The following is a 16075-nucleotide window of genomic DNA, read 5'->3' on the forward strand; positions in this document are numbered from 1 at the left end:
GTAGGGTGGACAGAGCAGGTTTTTGGTGATTGCAGCCCTGTTCCTTCCCTTATGTTAATTTGTTCGTAGATGCAAATATACATGGTGTATGTGAGCAAATTTCACACATAAAATTGTCTTCATTTGAACACAAAATATACTGTAAATAAAAAAAATACCTGATACAGTAACAACATTTATATATGTGTGTATTCTTAGAAAAAAAAATACAATAAATACAATAGATTGAATAGCTGAATTCCCACCGAAATCCCAGAACTTTATTCATTATGTGCTATAATTCACTATCTGATGGATTATAAAAATGTGAAAAGTTTGGAGTATCTTTATCCTTCAAATTGCATTTAAGGGGAATATTTTTTTATTTATCTTTTAACAATTTTGATGACCATTTCCACGTTATTGGGTAAGAACAGAGTAAAACAGGACTGCATGGCCGGAAGTGCTCAGCAGCTGCGAACGTCAGGCCCCAAACAGCCCAGCCAAATAGAGAAGAGGTCGTAGATACAGAAGGACAGAAAGACAGCTAGAGCGAGAGAGATGGTCAATACAAATGGAAAGACGTTAACCTGTTTGGCCTGGAGGGTCTAAAATTAGATCAATATGTCTGTGCAACACAGATTAATTTACAGGGTTGGGTGTGTGCGCGTGTGTGTGCATGTGAAAGAGAGAAGGAAGTAGAAAGGAGTGTGTATTTCTGAGAGTGCGGTGACTCTCATGGTTTCTATGGCAGCTGCAAACTCGGGCAGCATGTGTCAGTTGCTATGACAATAATGGGGGGAATGGAGGTTTGGTGTGTGTGTCTGAGCCTAACAAGGGGGTCTTTCACAGTCCTTGGGCAGTCATATGATATACCCCAGGCACAGCCCCCAGTCCCACCACCTCTCCTCCTTTGTGACTGCTCTGTAGTCATGGATACACCTTTAACCTAGGATAATACAATCTAGGACAATAAAATACATTGAAGTGCAGTATGTACTACTGTATGTAGTATGTAGTACTGCAGGTCTGGAAGTTAGGCCTCTTGATATACAGTACCAGTCAAGTTTGGGCACACCTACTCATTCAAGGGTTTTTCTTTATTTTTACTATTTTCTACATTGTAGAATAATAGTGAAGACATCAAAACTATGAAATAACACAAAATATATTTTATATTTGAGATTCTTCAAAGTAGCCACCCATTGCCTTGATGACAGCTTTGCACATTCTTGGCATTCTCTCAACCAGCTTCATGAGGTAGTCACATGGAATGCATTTCAATTAACAGGTGTGCCTTGTTAAAGGTTCATTTGTGGAATTTCTTTCCTTCTTAATGCTTTTGAGCCAATCAGTTGTGTTGTGACAAGGTAGGGGGGGTATACAGAAGATAGCCCTATTTGGTAAAAGACCAAGTCCATATTATGGAAAGAACAACTCAAATAAGCGAGGAGAAACAACAATCCATCATTACTTTTAAAACATGAAGGTCAGTCAATTTAAAGAAGTTTCTTCAAGTGCAGTCGCAAAAACTATCAAGGCTATGATGAAACTGGCTCTCATGAGGACCCCCACCGGAAAGGAAGACCCAGAGTTGCCTCTGCTGCAGAGGATAAGTTCATTAGAATTAACTGCACCTCATATTGCAACCCAAATAAATGTTTCACAGAGGTCAAGTAACAGACACATCTGAACATCAACTGTTCAGAGGAAACTGTGTGAATCAGGCCTTCATGAACGAATTGCTGCAAAGAAACCACTACTAAAGAACACCAATAAGAAGAAGAGACTTGCTTGGGCCAAGAAACACGAGCAATAGACATTAGACCAGTGGAAATCTGTCTTTTGGTCTGATGAGTTCAAATTTGAGATTTTTGGTTCCAACCGCCGTGACTTTGTGAGACGCAGAGTAGGTGAACGGATGATCTCTGCAAGTGTGGTTCCCACCGTGAAGCATGGAGGAGGAGATGTGATGGTGTGGGGGTGTTTGTTGGTGACACTGTCAGTGATTTATTTAGAATTCAAGTCACACTTAACCAGCATGACTACCACAGCATTCTGCAGCGATACGACATCCAATCTGGTTTGCCCTTAGTGGGACTATCATTTGTTGACCCAAAACACACCTCCAGGCTGTGAAAGGGCTAATTGACCAAGCAGGAGAGTGATGGAGTGCTGCATCAGATGACCTGGCCTCCACAATCACCCGACCTCAACCCAATTGAGATGATTTGGGATGAGTTAGACCGCAGAGTGAAGGAAAATCAGCCAACAAGTGCTCAGCATATGTGAGAACTCCTTCAAGACTGTTGGAAAAGCATTCTTCATGAAGCTGGTTGAGAGAATGCCAAGAGTGTGCAAAGCTGTCATCAAGGCAAAGGGTGGCTACTTTAAACAATATAACATATATAAAATATATTTTGATCTGTTTAACACATTTTTGGTTATTACATGATTCCATATGTGTTTTTTCATAGTTTTGATGTCTTCACTATTATTCTACAATGTAGAAAATTGTAAAAATAAAGAAAAACCCTTGAACGAGCAGTTGTGTCCAAACTTTTGACTGGTACTGTATGGCTGAGTGTGTTAACTGTTAACTACAGATGGCTTACTCTCTGACATATGGCTATGGATTTGCTCGCTATCTATGAGATATAGTGCAGCTGTAAGTTCAACCTTTTCTGTGTTGTTTAAAATGATCAATTCTATACAGCCTGTGTATGTGTCTGTCAGCCTACATCTGCAGGACAGCCCATTGACTGACCCTGCTGCAGTGCCTTATGGAAGGACAGTGAAGCACTGTATACCATCAGCTCTATATCTTGACATGATGCTGGTTGAGTATTACAGCCAGGTTTTCCTGCTCTCTTCCCCATCTCACCTTCATCTCCCCCTCTCCTCTCCCCATTCTCTACCCTATGCCCCTCTCTCCCTCCTCCTCCTCGGCCCGTCTCTGGTTCCCCACTCTAAACAGGACTGGTTGTTCCTCACTCGCTTCTGTTTTCTCACTGATTTTGGACGTCTGGACTTCCGGTTCCGCTACCAAAAGGTCAGGTTATAGGTCAACTGACCCCCTATCTATCATTCTCTTTTCTTATTTTGTTTCATCAGTATTGTTGGCTCTCTCCTTCTTAGTGAGTTGCTCTCTCTCTCTCGCTCTCTCTCATATTGTCCCCCTGTACACTATTCTTTTCTTATTTTCTGTCTGACAAACTTTGTTTTACAAGTCATCCTTCATCATCTTTCCTCTATGTCCATCTCTCTCTTGTCTCTCTCCTCACTGATTCATTTTCTCTCCCTCTCTCTCCTCACTCTTTCTGTCTTTGGTAGTTGTATCTACCTTTGTCTGTTCCTGTTATATTCTCCATACATTTACCCTCTCCTGTCCTGTCCTCTCCTCCTCTCTGGCCTCTCCTCTCCTCTTTTTTATTTCTGTCCTCCTTTCTGTGTTACTCTGGTTGCTGTTAGTGGTCTGCAGACTTTGAGGCAGTCTGGTGTTAATCTTAGGCCTCCTTTTCCCATTCCTTCCCTCCTCCATTCTCTCATTCTCTCTCTCCTCTAGTCGCGGTGCTGTCAGAATATATTGCTCTACTTTGATGACAGCTCTCAGTGGCCAGCTGTGTACAAGAAGCCGGACAAGGTGAGAAACCACTACTCTGTATCACGCTTGGCGTGTGTGTGTGTGTGTCTTCCTGTGTATATATATATATATATATATGTATGTGTGTTTCCATCTGCTCTGTTTTACCTGACCATGCTCCTTCTGTGATCTGGGCAACATTGTGTGTACAGGCATTTCTGTTTCTTTATATGGAGTTAGTTCCATAGAAATAGAATGAATAGAACGGGCTTGGACGCTCTAACCCTGGCAATTTGACTGGTAAACTCATGGGTACACTCGCAATCACTGCCTGGTATTGTGATGCAATAATTTCCATGGTATTTTGGAATGTTCTATCAACTGATGGATGCAGTAAAGAGGTCAATCGAACTCGACCAAAACAATGGAATTGCCATGAAACGCGTGGGGGAAAGGGCCGTGGGCAAAAGATCCTGAGTCTCCTCATTGCGCCTCAGCAAAATGATCCTACATTTAGGCTATTGTTTACATGTGTATTTCACACTATGTTGAGGTAAAAATCGGAATATAAGGCTTGTATGGATGTCAAACCCAATGCATGTTTATGTCATTGTTACCAATCAACTGCATTACAGTTACAAATGACTGACTACCACCACCGATTTCTGTATGCTAACCAGCTTATACAAACAGGAGTTAGCATTTAGCAGTCTTCTAAACCTGAAAAGGGACAACTTCTACATGTTATGCAGCGAAAACAGCCAATTGTTTTTTTTGTAATATCAGTTGAGTTTACTCAACAAATCACAGCACATTTTGAAGGGTACACTTCCTGCTTTTACTTCCTGGCATAGCCAGTTGATATTCAGATATTCACATCATATGAAGGAATTCCCCACGACCACACCCACAAATTGGGGGAAACAAACATTCTTTCCCATTGACCTCCATTGTAAAAGAGCTAACTTCATGGTCTACTTTTGTTTGTTATACAGAAATAACAAAACATTCCGAAAAGCTGCTGTGTTGTTCAATGCACATGTAACCAGGTCAAAATTCCCAACCTACGGTTCGCAATGCTCACACTTAGAGAAATAGATCATTTGAAAAGAGTCCTGTGGCCTCAGGCTATTCGGCCCTAATCTATGGATTTCACATGACTGGGCAGGGGTGCACCCATGGGTGGACCTGGGAGGGCATAGACCCACCCACTGAGGAGCCAGGCCCAGCCAATCAGAATTAGTTTTTCCCCACAAAATGGCTTTATTACAGACAGAAATACCCTTCAGTTTCATCAGCAGTCTGGGTGGCTGGTCTCAGACGATCCCGCATGTGAAGAAGTTGGATGTGGAGGTCCTGGGCTGGCATGGTTACACATAGTCTGCGGTTGTGAGGCCGGTTGGACGTACTGCAAAATTCTGTAAAACGACATAAGATGCGGCTTATGGTAGAGAAATTAACACATTTTCTGGCAACAGCTCTGGTGGACATTCCTGCACTCAGCCTGCCAATTGCACACTCCCTCAACTTGAGACATCTCTGGCATTGTGTTGTGGCCTTCTATTGTCCCCAGCACAAGGCGCAGCTGTGTAATTATCATGCTGTTTAGTCAGCTTATTGATATTCCACACGTCAGGTGGATCGATTATCTTGGCAAAGGTGAAAGGCTCACTAACAGGGATGTAAACAAATCAGTGCATAAAAGTTGAGAAATAAGCTTTTTGTACATATGGAACATTTCGGGGATCTTATTTTTCAGCTCATGAAATGTGGGACTAACACTTTAAATGTTGCATTTATATTTTTGTTCAATATACACTACCGTTCAAAAGTTTGGGGTCACTTACAAATTTCCTTGTTTTTTAAAGAAAACCAAAAAAATGTGTCCATTGAAACAACATCAAATTGATCAGAAATACAGTGTAGACATTGTTAATGTTGTAAATGACTATTGCAGCTGGAAACGGCAGATTGTTTATGTAATATCTACATAGGCGTATAGAGGCCCATTATCAGTAACCATCACTCCTGTGTTCCAATGGCACGTTGTGTTAGCTAATCCAAGTTTATCATTTTAAAAGGCTAATTGATCATTAGAAAACCCTTTTGCAATTATGTTAGCACAGCTGAAAACTGTTGTCCTGATTAAAGAAGCAATAAAACTGGCCTTCTTTAGACTAGTTGAGTATCTGGAGCATCAGCATTTGTGGGTTCGATTACAGGCTCAAAATGGCCAGAAACAAATAACTTTCTTCTGAAACTCGTCAGTCTATTGTTGTTCTGAGAAATGAAGGCTATTTCATGAAATTGCCAAGAAACTGAACATCTCGTACAACGCTGTGTACTAATCCCTTCACAGAACAGCACAAACTGGCTCTAACCAGAATAGAAAGAGGAGTGGGAGGCCCCGGTGCACAACTGAGCAAGAGGACAAGTACATTATAGTGTCTAGTTTGAGAAACAGATGCCTCACAAGTCCTCAACTGGAAGCTTCATTAAATAGTACCCGCAAAACACCAGTCTCAAGGTCAACAGTGAAGAGGCGACTCTGGGATGCTGGCCTTCTAGGCAGAGTTGCAAAGAAAAAGCCATATCTCAGACTGGCCAATAAAAATAAAAGATTAAGATGGGCAAAATGACACACACTGGACAGAGGAAGTTTGGGAAAAAAAGTGTTAAGGACCTACGAATCTAAGATTGAGGTGTTCAGATCACAAAGAAGAACATTCGTGAGATGCAGAAAAAATGAAAAGATGCTGGAGAAGTGCTTGACGCCATCTGTCAAGCAAGTGGTGGAGGCAATGTGAAGGTCTGCGGGTGCGTTGGTGGTGGAAAAGTGGGAGATTTGTACAGGGTAAAAGGGATCTTGAAGAAGGAAGGCTATCCCTCCATTTTGCAACGCCATGCCATACCCTGTGGACTGTGCTTAATTGGAGCCAATTTCCTCCTACACCAGGACAATGACCCAAAGCACAGCTCCAAACTATGCAAGAACTAATTAGGGAAGAAGCAGTCAGCTGGTATTCTGTCTGTGCTGGCCACTCCATTATAGTCACCGGATCTCAACCCTATTGAGCTGTTGTGGGAGCAGCTTGACCGTATGGTACGTAAGAAGTGTCCATCAAGCCAATCCAACTTGTGGGAGTTGCTTCAAGAAGCATGGGATGAAATTTCTTCAGATTACCTCAACAAATTGACAGCTAGAATGCCAAAGGTCTGCAAGGCTTTAATTGCTGCAAATGGAAGATTCTTTGACGAAAGCAAAGTTTGAAGGACACAATTATTATTTCAATTAAAAATCATTATTTATAACCTTGTCAACGTCTTGACTATATTTCCAATTCATTTTTCAACTATTTTCATGTATGTTTTCATGGAAAACAAGGACATTTCTAAGTGACCCCAAACTTTTGAACGGTAGTGCATATATCACATTTTGCTAAAACATTGCTCTTTCCTTTAAATGGCTCTACTGTTAGTGGTGGATCCTTGGCAGCAATGAGATGTTACAATTCCTCTCTTGAAGGCTTCATCATTCACTGACGTACGTTGGCAACTACAACTGGAGCAAGGAGTGAGAGTGAGCCTAACCCCCCCCCCCCCAAAAAAAAAAAATCTGTTTAAAACTATTCCTGTACTGCCCGTTCTTGTGGACTGTCACATCCTGTCCCAATCTTGACTCTAGAATATCACTTTGATTCCTGCCGGAATCCCGCGTGACCTGCAAGACCCACGGGAGTCCTTTTCTACTTGCGACGTTCTATCTAATACCAACTGGGACTATGGGTGGACTCAAAATGGCTGCCAGTCCACTGATTATGCCATCATTGACTTGAATGGAGATGCCCTTTCTATTCATTCTATTTCTATGGTTAGTTCGTCCAGTACCTGTGCATAATGTGATGTGTGTATGACACCGTTTATTTATTAATCTTTACCGTATTTCTTGACCGCAGGACTGCTACCAGAAGGAGGCAGTGTTGAGGCCAGAGAATAACCAGGTTATCAACCTGACCACACGCTACACCTGGTCTGGCTGTGTGGTAAGAACATGGACAACCTCCTCTACAGCTCTCTGTCTTATATAGTGCATTCAGAAAGTATTCATACCCATTGACTTATTCCACATTTTGTTGTGTTACAGCCTGAATTCAAAATGAAATAGATTAAATATAAAAATACACACATACCACATAATGACAAAGTGAAAACATGTTTTTAGAAATGTTTTGTAAATTTATTGAAAATGAAATATCAGACCCCTTTGCTATGACACTCCAAACTGAGTTCAGGTGCATTCCGTTTTCTTTGGTCATCCTTGAGATGTCGCTACAACTTGATTGGAGTCCACCTGTGGCCAATAAAATGGTTTGGACATGGTTTAGAAAAACACATCGGTGTGTATATATAAGGTCCCACAGTTGATAGTGCATGTCAGAGCAGAAACTATACCATGAAGTCCAGGGAACTGTCCGTAGAGCTCTGAAGGAGAATTGTGATGTGGCATATATCTGGGGAAGGGTATAAAACAATTTCTAGTGTTGAAAGGCTCCAAGAGCACAGTGGTCTCCATCATTAGGAAATTAGGAAAATCATTAGGAAAAAATATGGATCTACCCAGACTCTGCCTAGAGCTGGCTGTCCGACCAAACTGAGCAACTGGGCAAGAAGGACCTTGGTCAGGGAGGTGACCAAGAACCCATTGACCACTCTGACAGAACTACAGAGTTCCTTGGCTGAGATGGGAGAACCTGCCAGAAGGACAACAGTCTCTACAGCAGGGGTATTCAGCTATTTCCTTACGAGGTCCGGAGCCTGCTGGTTTTCTGTTCTACCTGAAAGTTAATTTTACCCAAATCAGTCCCTGATTAAAGGGCAACAAGGAAAAAATGCAGTGGAATTAGCTTTGAGGTCCAGAGTTGAGTTTGAAGGCTTTATAGCACTTCACCAATCTGGGTTGTTGGGAGAATCGTCAGACGGAAGCTACTCCTGAGAAAAAGGCACATGACAGCATGCCTTTAGTTTACAAAAAGGCACATGAAAGACTGAGATCATAAGGCAAAAGGCCAATTTAACTATTTGGCCCGAATGCAAAGTGCTATGTCTGGAGAAAACCAGGCATAGCTCCTCACCCGTCTAACACCATCCCTTCCGTGAAGCATGGTGGTGTCAGACTCATGCCATGGGGATGCTTTTCAGCAGCAGGGGCTGGGAGACTGGTAAGGATAGAGCGAACAATGAATGGAGCCAAATACAATCAAATTCTTGATGAGAACCTGCTTCAGAGTGCAAACGACCTTCAAAATGGGGCGAAGATTTACGTTCCAACAGGACAATGACCCCAAACATACAGCCAAAGTAACTCTGGATGTGCAAAGCTGATACAGACATACCCAAGACGACTCAAAGCGGTAATCGCCTCGAAAGGTGCTTCTACAAAGTAATGACTCAGGTGTGAAAACATATGTAATTGAGATATTTCTGTATTTAATTGTCAATAAACTTGCGAAAATGTCTAAACATCTTTTCACTTTCCATATGGGGTATTGTGTGTAGATGGGTGAGGAATAAAATATATTTAAACAATTTTTTATTCAGGCTGTAACACAACAAAATGTGGAATAAGTCTAGTGGTATTAACACTTATTGAAGGCACTGTATATGTGGGCTTGTCTTGTATGTTTGCCTATGGGACTGTGGTTGTTTTTAGTTATTCAGTTATAACTAAAAGAGCTAGCTATTTTGAGGTGTGAGGAGTATGTGTATGTGAGACCGAGGTGTCTGGGTGTAACTCCCTCATTGGAAATGTGTTAGGATGTGTTGATTCAATGTGTTTTTGAAATATTAACTCTGTCTCTCTTTGTTTCTGCTGTCTCTGTCTCTAAGGTGGAAGGAGAGGGGGATGAGGAGGTGCTGAGTTGTGTGGGAGGTCGTAGTTTCCGCTCGGTGAGGGAGAGATGGTGGTACATCGCTCTCAGCAAGTGTGGGGTGAGCACCTACCTTTCACTTCTCACTGATGGCTAGCGCACACAGACATTGTTACTCTGATGACACCCCCCCCCCACACACACACACACACACATAACAAATACACTAGCAGATTGACATACACTGAGTGTACAAAACATTAAGAACACCTGCTTTTTCCATGACAGAGTGACCAGGTTAATCCGGGTGATAGCTATGATCCCTTATTGATGTCACTTGTTAAATCCATTTCAATCAGCGTAGATGAAGAGGATGAGACGGGTTAAAGGATTTTTAAGCCTTGAGACAATTGAGACATGGATTGTGCACCATTCAGAAGGTGAATGGGCAAAACAAAAAATTATTGTGCTGGGTTTTTCATGCTCAACAGTTGTCTGTGTGTATCAAGAATGGTTCACCACCCAAAGGACATCCAGCCACCTTGATACAAGTGTGGGAAGCATTGGAGTCAGCATGGGCCAGCATCCCTGTGGAAAGCTTTTGACACCTTGTATAGTCCATGCCCTGACGAATTGGGGGGGAGGGGGGTGCAACTCAATATTAGGAAGGTGTTTGGTATGCTCAGTGTAGATCTTCTCTGTATGCGTGCTTTTGTGTGTGCATATGGATGCACAAGTGTGTGTGTGTGTGTGTGTGTGCGCCTGTGTGTTGTGGCAGGGCCAGTGTATCCACACACTGACGGGCAGTGTTGTGGTGTTAGTAGAGAGTGAGTGTTTGTGAAGAGGGACAGACAGGATTGAAGCGGATGTTTCCTGGAGAGTGTGTTGTGTTGTCACGGCAGCAAGTGGAGGGCTGTTGACGGACATGATGCCTAATGGTGTAGGACTGAAGTTAAAGCTCTGTCTCCGGCCCACATGGCCCCAGGGACTCTCCCCGTCTCACCCCGCCATACCTCGCCTGCACACTGCCAATATAATACACGCCTTCCACCCTCTCTCAGTTCTTACTCTCTCTCTCTTTCTCTTCACCTCTTTCTCTCATTCTTACTCTTTCTTGTTCACTCACTCTTTGAATCTCTCCTTTACTGTGGCCTTCTTTCTCTGCGTCACTTCATCTCCTCTCACTGCTCTGTCTCTCATCAATGTCTCTCTCTCTCCCTCCAACCCAGTCCTGCCTGTCTCCTCTCACTGCTCTCTGTCTCTCTCCCTCTCTCCCAGTCCTGCATGTCTTCTCTCACTGCTCTCTGTCTCTCTCCCTCTCTCCCAGTCCTGCATGTCTTCTCTCACTGCTCTCTGTCTCTCTCCCTCTCTCCCAGTCTTGGCTGTCTCCCCACTGCTCTCTGTCTCTCTCCCTCTCTCCCAGTCCTGCCTGGCTAGTATTGATTTTGTGACAGTGCACGCTTCATGCTCCTCACTCTTTCTGATGGAGGTACTGAGATGGAGTCTTGGCTGGCAGATGAAATCAAAGGTTTTTTTCTCTCACTTACAGCACAACAACACAAACTCCAGAGGCTTTGAACTCCTCTCTGTGAAATGAGCTCTTTGTGCACTCACTATCACTCCATCTAACTCCCAGCTCTCTTCCTCTGTCTCTCTCTCTCTTCCTCTGTCTCTCTCTCTCCCTCTCTTCCTCTGTCTCTCTCTCTCCTCCTCTGTCTCTCTCTCCCTCTCTTCCTCTGTCTCTCTCTCCCTCTCTGTCTCTTCCTCTGTCTCTCCCTCTCTTCCTCTTCTTCTGTCTCTCTCTCTTCCTATGTCTCTCTCTCTCCCTCTCTTCCTCTGTCTCTCTCTCCCTCTCTGTCTCTTCCTCTGTCTCTCCCTCTCTTCCTCTTCCTCTGTCTCCATCTCTTCCTCTGTCTCTCTCTCCCTCTCTGTCTCTTCCTCTGTCTCTCCCTCTCTTCCTCTTCCTCTGTCTCTCCCTCTCTTCCTCTGTCTCTCTCTCTCCCTCTCTTCCTCTTCCTCTGTCTCTCCCTCTCCGTCTCTGTCTCTCAGGGAGAAGGTTTGCAGCTGGAGTACGAGATGAAGCTGACCAATGGCCAGTCTTTCTGGACACAGCATTTCTCTGCAGACGAGTTTGGTGAGAACGACACAGATTACAGAATGAACGTTAATGGCTCGTCCAACACTATTTAACACGGCCAATAAAGCATATTAAAATGAACAAATGATTATAAGGAAGGAATGGATGAATGAATTAATGATGATGGATTAACATGAGCGGAATGGGTAAAAAGGAAAAAGGGACTCAGTTTAGAAAATGACAATATTAAGCTACTCTCTTATTCTGATGTTCTAATGACCTCTCTCTTTCTGTCTCTCTGTTGCTCTCTCTTTTCCCCTCACTCCCTCTCTCCCCCTCTCTCTCTCATCACCATCTCACACCCTCTATCTGCCCTCTCTTTCGCGCTTTCGATTTCACCCTCCATTTCTCCCTCTCTTTCTCCCTCACATTCTCCCTCTCTACCTCTCTCTCTTTATCTCTCTCTCTTTATCTCTCTCTCTACCTCTTTACCTCTCTCTCTACCTCTCTTTCTCTACCTCTTTACCTCTCTTTCTCTACCTCTCTCTCTCTGTTTCTACCTCTCTCTACCTCTCCCTAACCCCATGCCTCTATTCTCAGGGATCCTGGAAAGTGACATCACGTTCCTGGTTATCTTCTCCCTGGTCTTCATACTCTCGTGTTATTTTGCCTGTAAGTGCCTGAGGAACATCATCAGATCTCGTCTTCCTCACACCAGAAAAGCACTTAGCAGCCAATCCTAACCTGAGATCTCTGCTCTTAACTCCCATCTTCACACAAATGTCTCATTGGCATTAATGCACCAATGCACCAAACGTCAGAATTAGTGCTAGTCCTTTCTGGAATGAAGACAAAGAGTAGAGGAATAGAGCTTGTCATTATGGAGTCATGGGGGCATGTCTTTCTGGAATGAGGGAAGAGTGGCCCCCTCTCTGGTGGAGGAACTTGTCATTAGGGCTGAACATGTAGAAGCCAGCCGGGGAAAGTAAAGTGGGGCAGATAAAGGGAAGGCAGATGTGACAGAGTTTCAATATGGAGAGTATCTTCTCAGATAATACAGCCCATGTGTCTACAAACACACAGACCCCTGCTGCACATACTAATGCCTAATACACCACTCCCCTCTCTCTCCCTCTCTCTCATTCCCTATCCTTCTCTTTACATTACCATCTCTGTTTTTGTGTCTCTGTCACGGCATCTTTCCCTTCTAACCCACCGCTCTCTCTCTTTTCATCTGTCGCTCTCTCTTTTCATCTGTCGCTCTCTCTCTTTTCATCTGTCGCTCTCTCTTTTCATCTGTCGCTCTCTCTTTTCATCTGTCGCTCTCTCTTTTCATCTGTCGCTCTCTCTTTTCATCTGTCGCTCTCTCTCCTCTTCATCTGTCGCTCTCTCCTTCATCTGTCGCTCTCTCCTTCATCTGTCGCTCTCTCTCCTCTTCATCTGTCGCTCTCTCCTTCATCTGTCGCTCTCTCTCCTCTTCATCTGTCGCTCTCTCTCCTCTTCATCTGTTGCTCTCTCCTCTTCATCTGTCGCTCTCTCCTCTTCATCTGTCGCTCTCTCTCCTCTTCATCTGTTGCTCTCTCCTCTTCATCTGTCGCTCTCTCCTCTTCATCTGTCGCTCTCTCTCTCTCCATCTCCCTCTCCTCTTCATCTGTCTCTTTATTTGTCTCTCGCTCTCTATCTCTCCTAGATAATCTGAAAGGAAGGCAGCTTCTCCATACGACATATAAGATGTTTATGACTGCGGCTGGTGTAGAGGGTGAGTGTGGACCACAACTCCACACACACACACGCACACGCACACGCACACACACACACACACACACACACACACACACACACACACACACACACACACACACACACACACACACACACACACACACACACACACACACACACACACAGGCGGCCGGTTGCAGCAGCATCACCATCTGACTCACACACTGCAGTTGTTGGCATCTCAGACATGGTAATGACTCCTTCTGATTATCATAGATATGAACCACTGCTTCAGCACCATACAGATAGCTCCCTGTCTCTGTGTAGGGTAGGACTGCTGCTGCTATATGCAGCTCTGCAGTGCAGAACAGTGAAATATCCCTCTCTCTTTCTCTCCCTCTCCTCCCTCCTCCTCCCCTCAGTTGTCAGCCTTCTGTTCCACTGTATCTACTGGGGCCTGTATGCCAGAGATGGAGTGGGCAACGGCAGTCTCAAGATAATGGGTGAGTCTGATCATCACAAACACCCTGATAAAGGATGTAAAGCAGAAACACCCTGATAAAGGATGTAATCAAGAAAAACCCTGATAAAGGATGTAATCCAGAAACACCCTGATAAAGGATATAATCCAGAAACACCCTGATAAAGGATGTAATCCAGAAACACCCTGATAAAGGATATAATCCAGAAACACCCTGATAAAGAATATAATCCAGAAACACCCTGATAAAGAATGTAATCCAGAAACACCCTGATAATGGATGTAAAGCAGAAACACCCTGATAAAGGATGTAATCTAGAAACACCCTGATAAAGGATGTAATCTAGAAACACCCTGATAAAGGATGTAATCCAGAAACACCCTGATAAAGGATGTAAAGCAGAAACACCCTGATAAAGGATGTAATCTAGAAACACCCTGATAAAGGATGTAATCCAGAAACCCCCTGATAAAGGATGTAAAGCAGAAACACCCTGATAAAGGATGTAATCAAGAAACACCCTGATAAAGGATGTAAAGCAGAAACACCCTGATAAAGGATGTAATCAAGAAAAACCTTGATAAAGGATGTAAAGCAGAAACACCCTGATAAAGGATGTAATCCAGAAACACCCTGATAAAGGATATAATCCAGAAACACCCTGATAAAGGATGTAATCCAGAAACACCCTGATAAAGGATATAATCCAGAAACACCCTGATAAAGGATATAATCCAGAAACACCCTGATAAAGAATATAATCCAGAAACACCCTGATAAAGAATGTAATCCAGAAACACCCTGATAATGGATGTAAAGCAGAAACACCCTGATAAAGGATGTAATCTAGAAACACCCTGATAAAGGATGTAATCTAGAAACACCCTGATAAAGGATGTAATCCAGAAACACCCTGATAATGGATGTAAAGCAGAAACACCCTGATAAAGGATGTAATCAAGAAAAACCCTGATAAAGGATGTAAAGCAGAAACACCCTGATAAAGTATGTAATCTAGAAACACCCTGATAAAGGATGTAATCCAGAAACACCCTGATAAAGGATGTAAAGCAGAAACACCCTGATAAAGGATGTAATCAAGAAACACCCTGATAAAGGATGTAAAGCAGAAACACCCTGATAAAGGATGTAATGCAGAAACACCCTGATAAAGGATGTAAAGCAGAAACACCCTGATAAAGGATGTAATCAAGAAAAACCTTGATAAAGGATGTAAAGCAGAAACACCCTGATAAAGGATGTAATCCAGAAACACCCTGATAAAGGATGTAATCCAGAAACACCCTGATAAAGGATATAATCCAGAAACACCCTGATAAAGGATGTAATCAAGAAAACCCCTGATAAAGGATGTAATGCAGAAACACCCTGATAAAGGTTGTAAAGCAGAAACACCCTGATAAAGGATGTAATCCAGAAATACCCTGATAAAGGATGTAATGCAGAAACACCCTGATAAAGGATGTAATGCAGAAACACCCTGATAAAGGATGTAAAGCAGAAACACCCTGATAAAGGATGTAATGCAGAAACACCCTGATAAAGGATGTAATGCAGAAACACCCTGATAAAGGATGTAATGCAGAAACACCCTGATAAAGGATGTAATGCAGAAACACCCTGATAAAGGATGTAAAGCAGAAACACCCTGATAAAGGATGTAAAGCAGAAACACCCTGATAAAGGATGTAATGCAGAAACACCCTGATAAAGGATGTAAAGCAGAAACACCCTGATAATGGATGTAATGCAGAAACACCCTGATAAAGGATGTAAAGCAGAAACTTTCCCACACAACCCATACAGTGCAAGAGAGTGCTCACGAGAGTGTTAGTGTATCCTTATTTGGGTGTGTGTTGCAAGTGTGTGAGCGTGTATTGGAGTGAGTGAGTGACCTGATTTTAGGTTCTGGTATGATGTTACATATTCAGATACTATAACCTACTTACAGTAATCTTTCTTTCACTCTGTGGGGTTCTCATTTTCTTCTCTTCTTCTCACCATCTCTCTCTCTCCAGGGAAATTACTGTTTTCTGTCAGTTTCCTGGTGTTCCTGCTGATGCTGATCCTGCTGGGGAAAGGCTTCACTGTCACCAGGTAGGGAGTGTGCTTGTGTGTGTGTCTCAGGCCGTCTCACCTATGGTCTCAGGGTCAGAGCTACAGTAGCTGTCCCAGCCTTAATAACACCCTCTACCCTAGAGGACATGTCAGTCTAACTGCTTGTCTGGCTGACAGGTTCACTGCTTCATTACAGTGTGTCTCAGGATTAAATCCTCCAGCCACTCTCTCTGTCTTACTCCTTCCAACTCGTACCAGTAGCCCAGTCTCTCTCTGTCTTACTCCT

The 16075-nt window shown here is 43.3% G+C and overlaps 1 protein-coding gene across 2 annotated transcripts in view; it reads left to right on the top strand.

Moving 5' to 3' along the window:
- LOC106577338 (transmembrane protein 145-like) overlaps positions 1-16075 on the top strand; it is a 79766-nt gene that overhangs the window by 54927 nt on the left and 8764 nt on the right. For both annotated transcript variants that reach the window (XM_014155305.2, XM_045712934.1), the window contains exons 2-10: positions 2957-3031; positions 3545-3622; positions 7519-7605; positions 9449-9550; positions 11479-11563; positions 12107-12178; positions 13197-13265; positions 13651-13731; positions 15750-15828. In XM_014155305.2, the coding sequence (XP_014010780.2) occupies positions 2957-3031; positions 3545-3622; positions 7519-7605; positions 9449-9550; positions 11479-11563; positions 12107-12178; positions 13197-13265; positions 13651-13731; positions 15750-15828 (728 nt within the window). The remainder of the gene's footprint in view (positions 1-2956; positions 3032-3544; positions 3623-7518; positions 7606-9448; positions 9551-11478; positions 11564-12106; positions 12179-13196; positions 13266-13650; positions 13732-15749; positions 15829-16075) is intronic.

This window comes from Salmo salar, chromosome ssa02 (genome assembly GCF_905237065.1).
Source record: "Salmo salar chromosome ssa02, Ssal_v3.1, whole genome shotgun sequence".
NCBI lineage: Eukaryota > Metazoa > Chordata > Actinopteri > Salmoniformes > Salmonidae > Salmo > Salmo salar.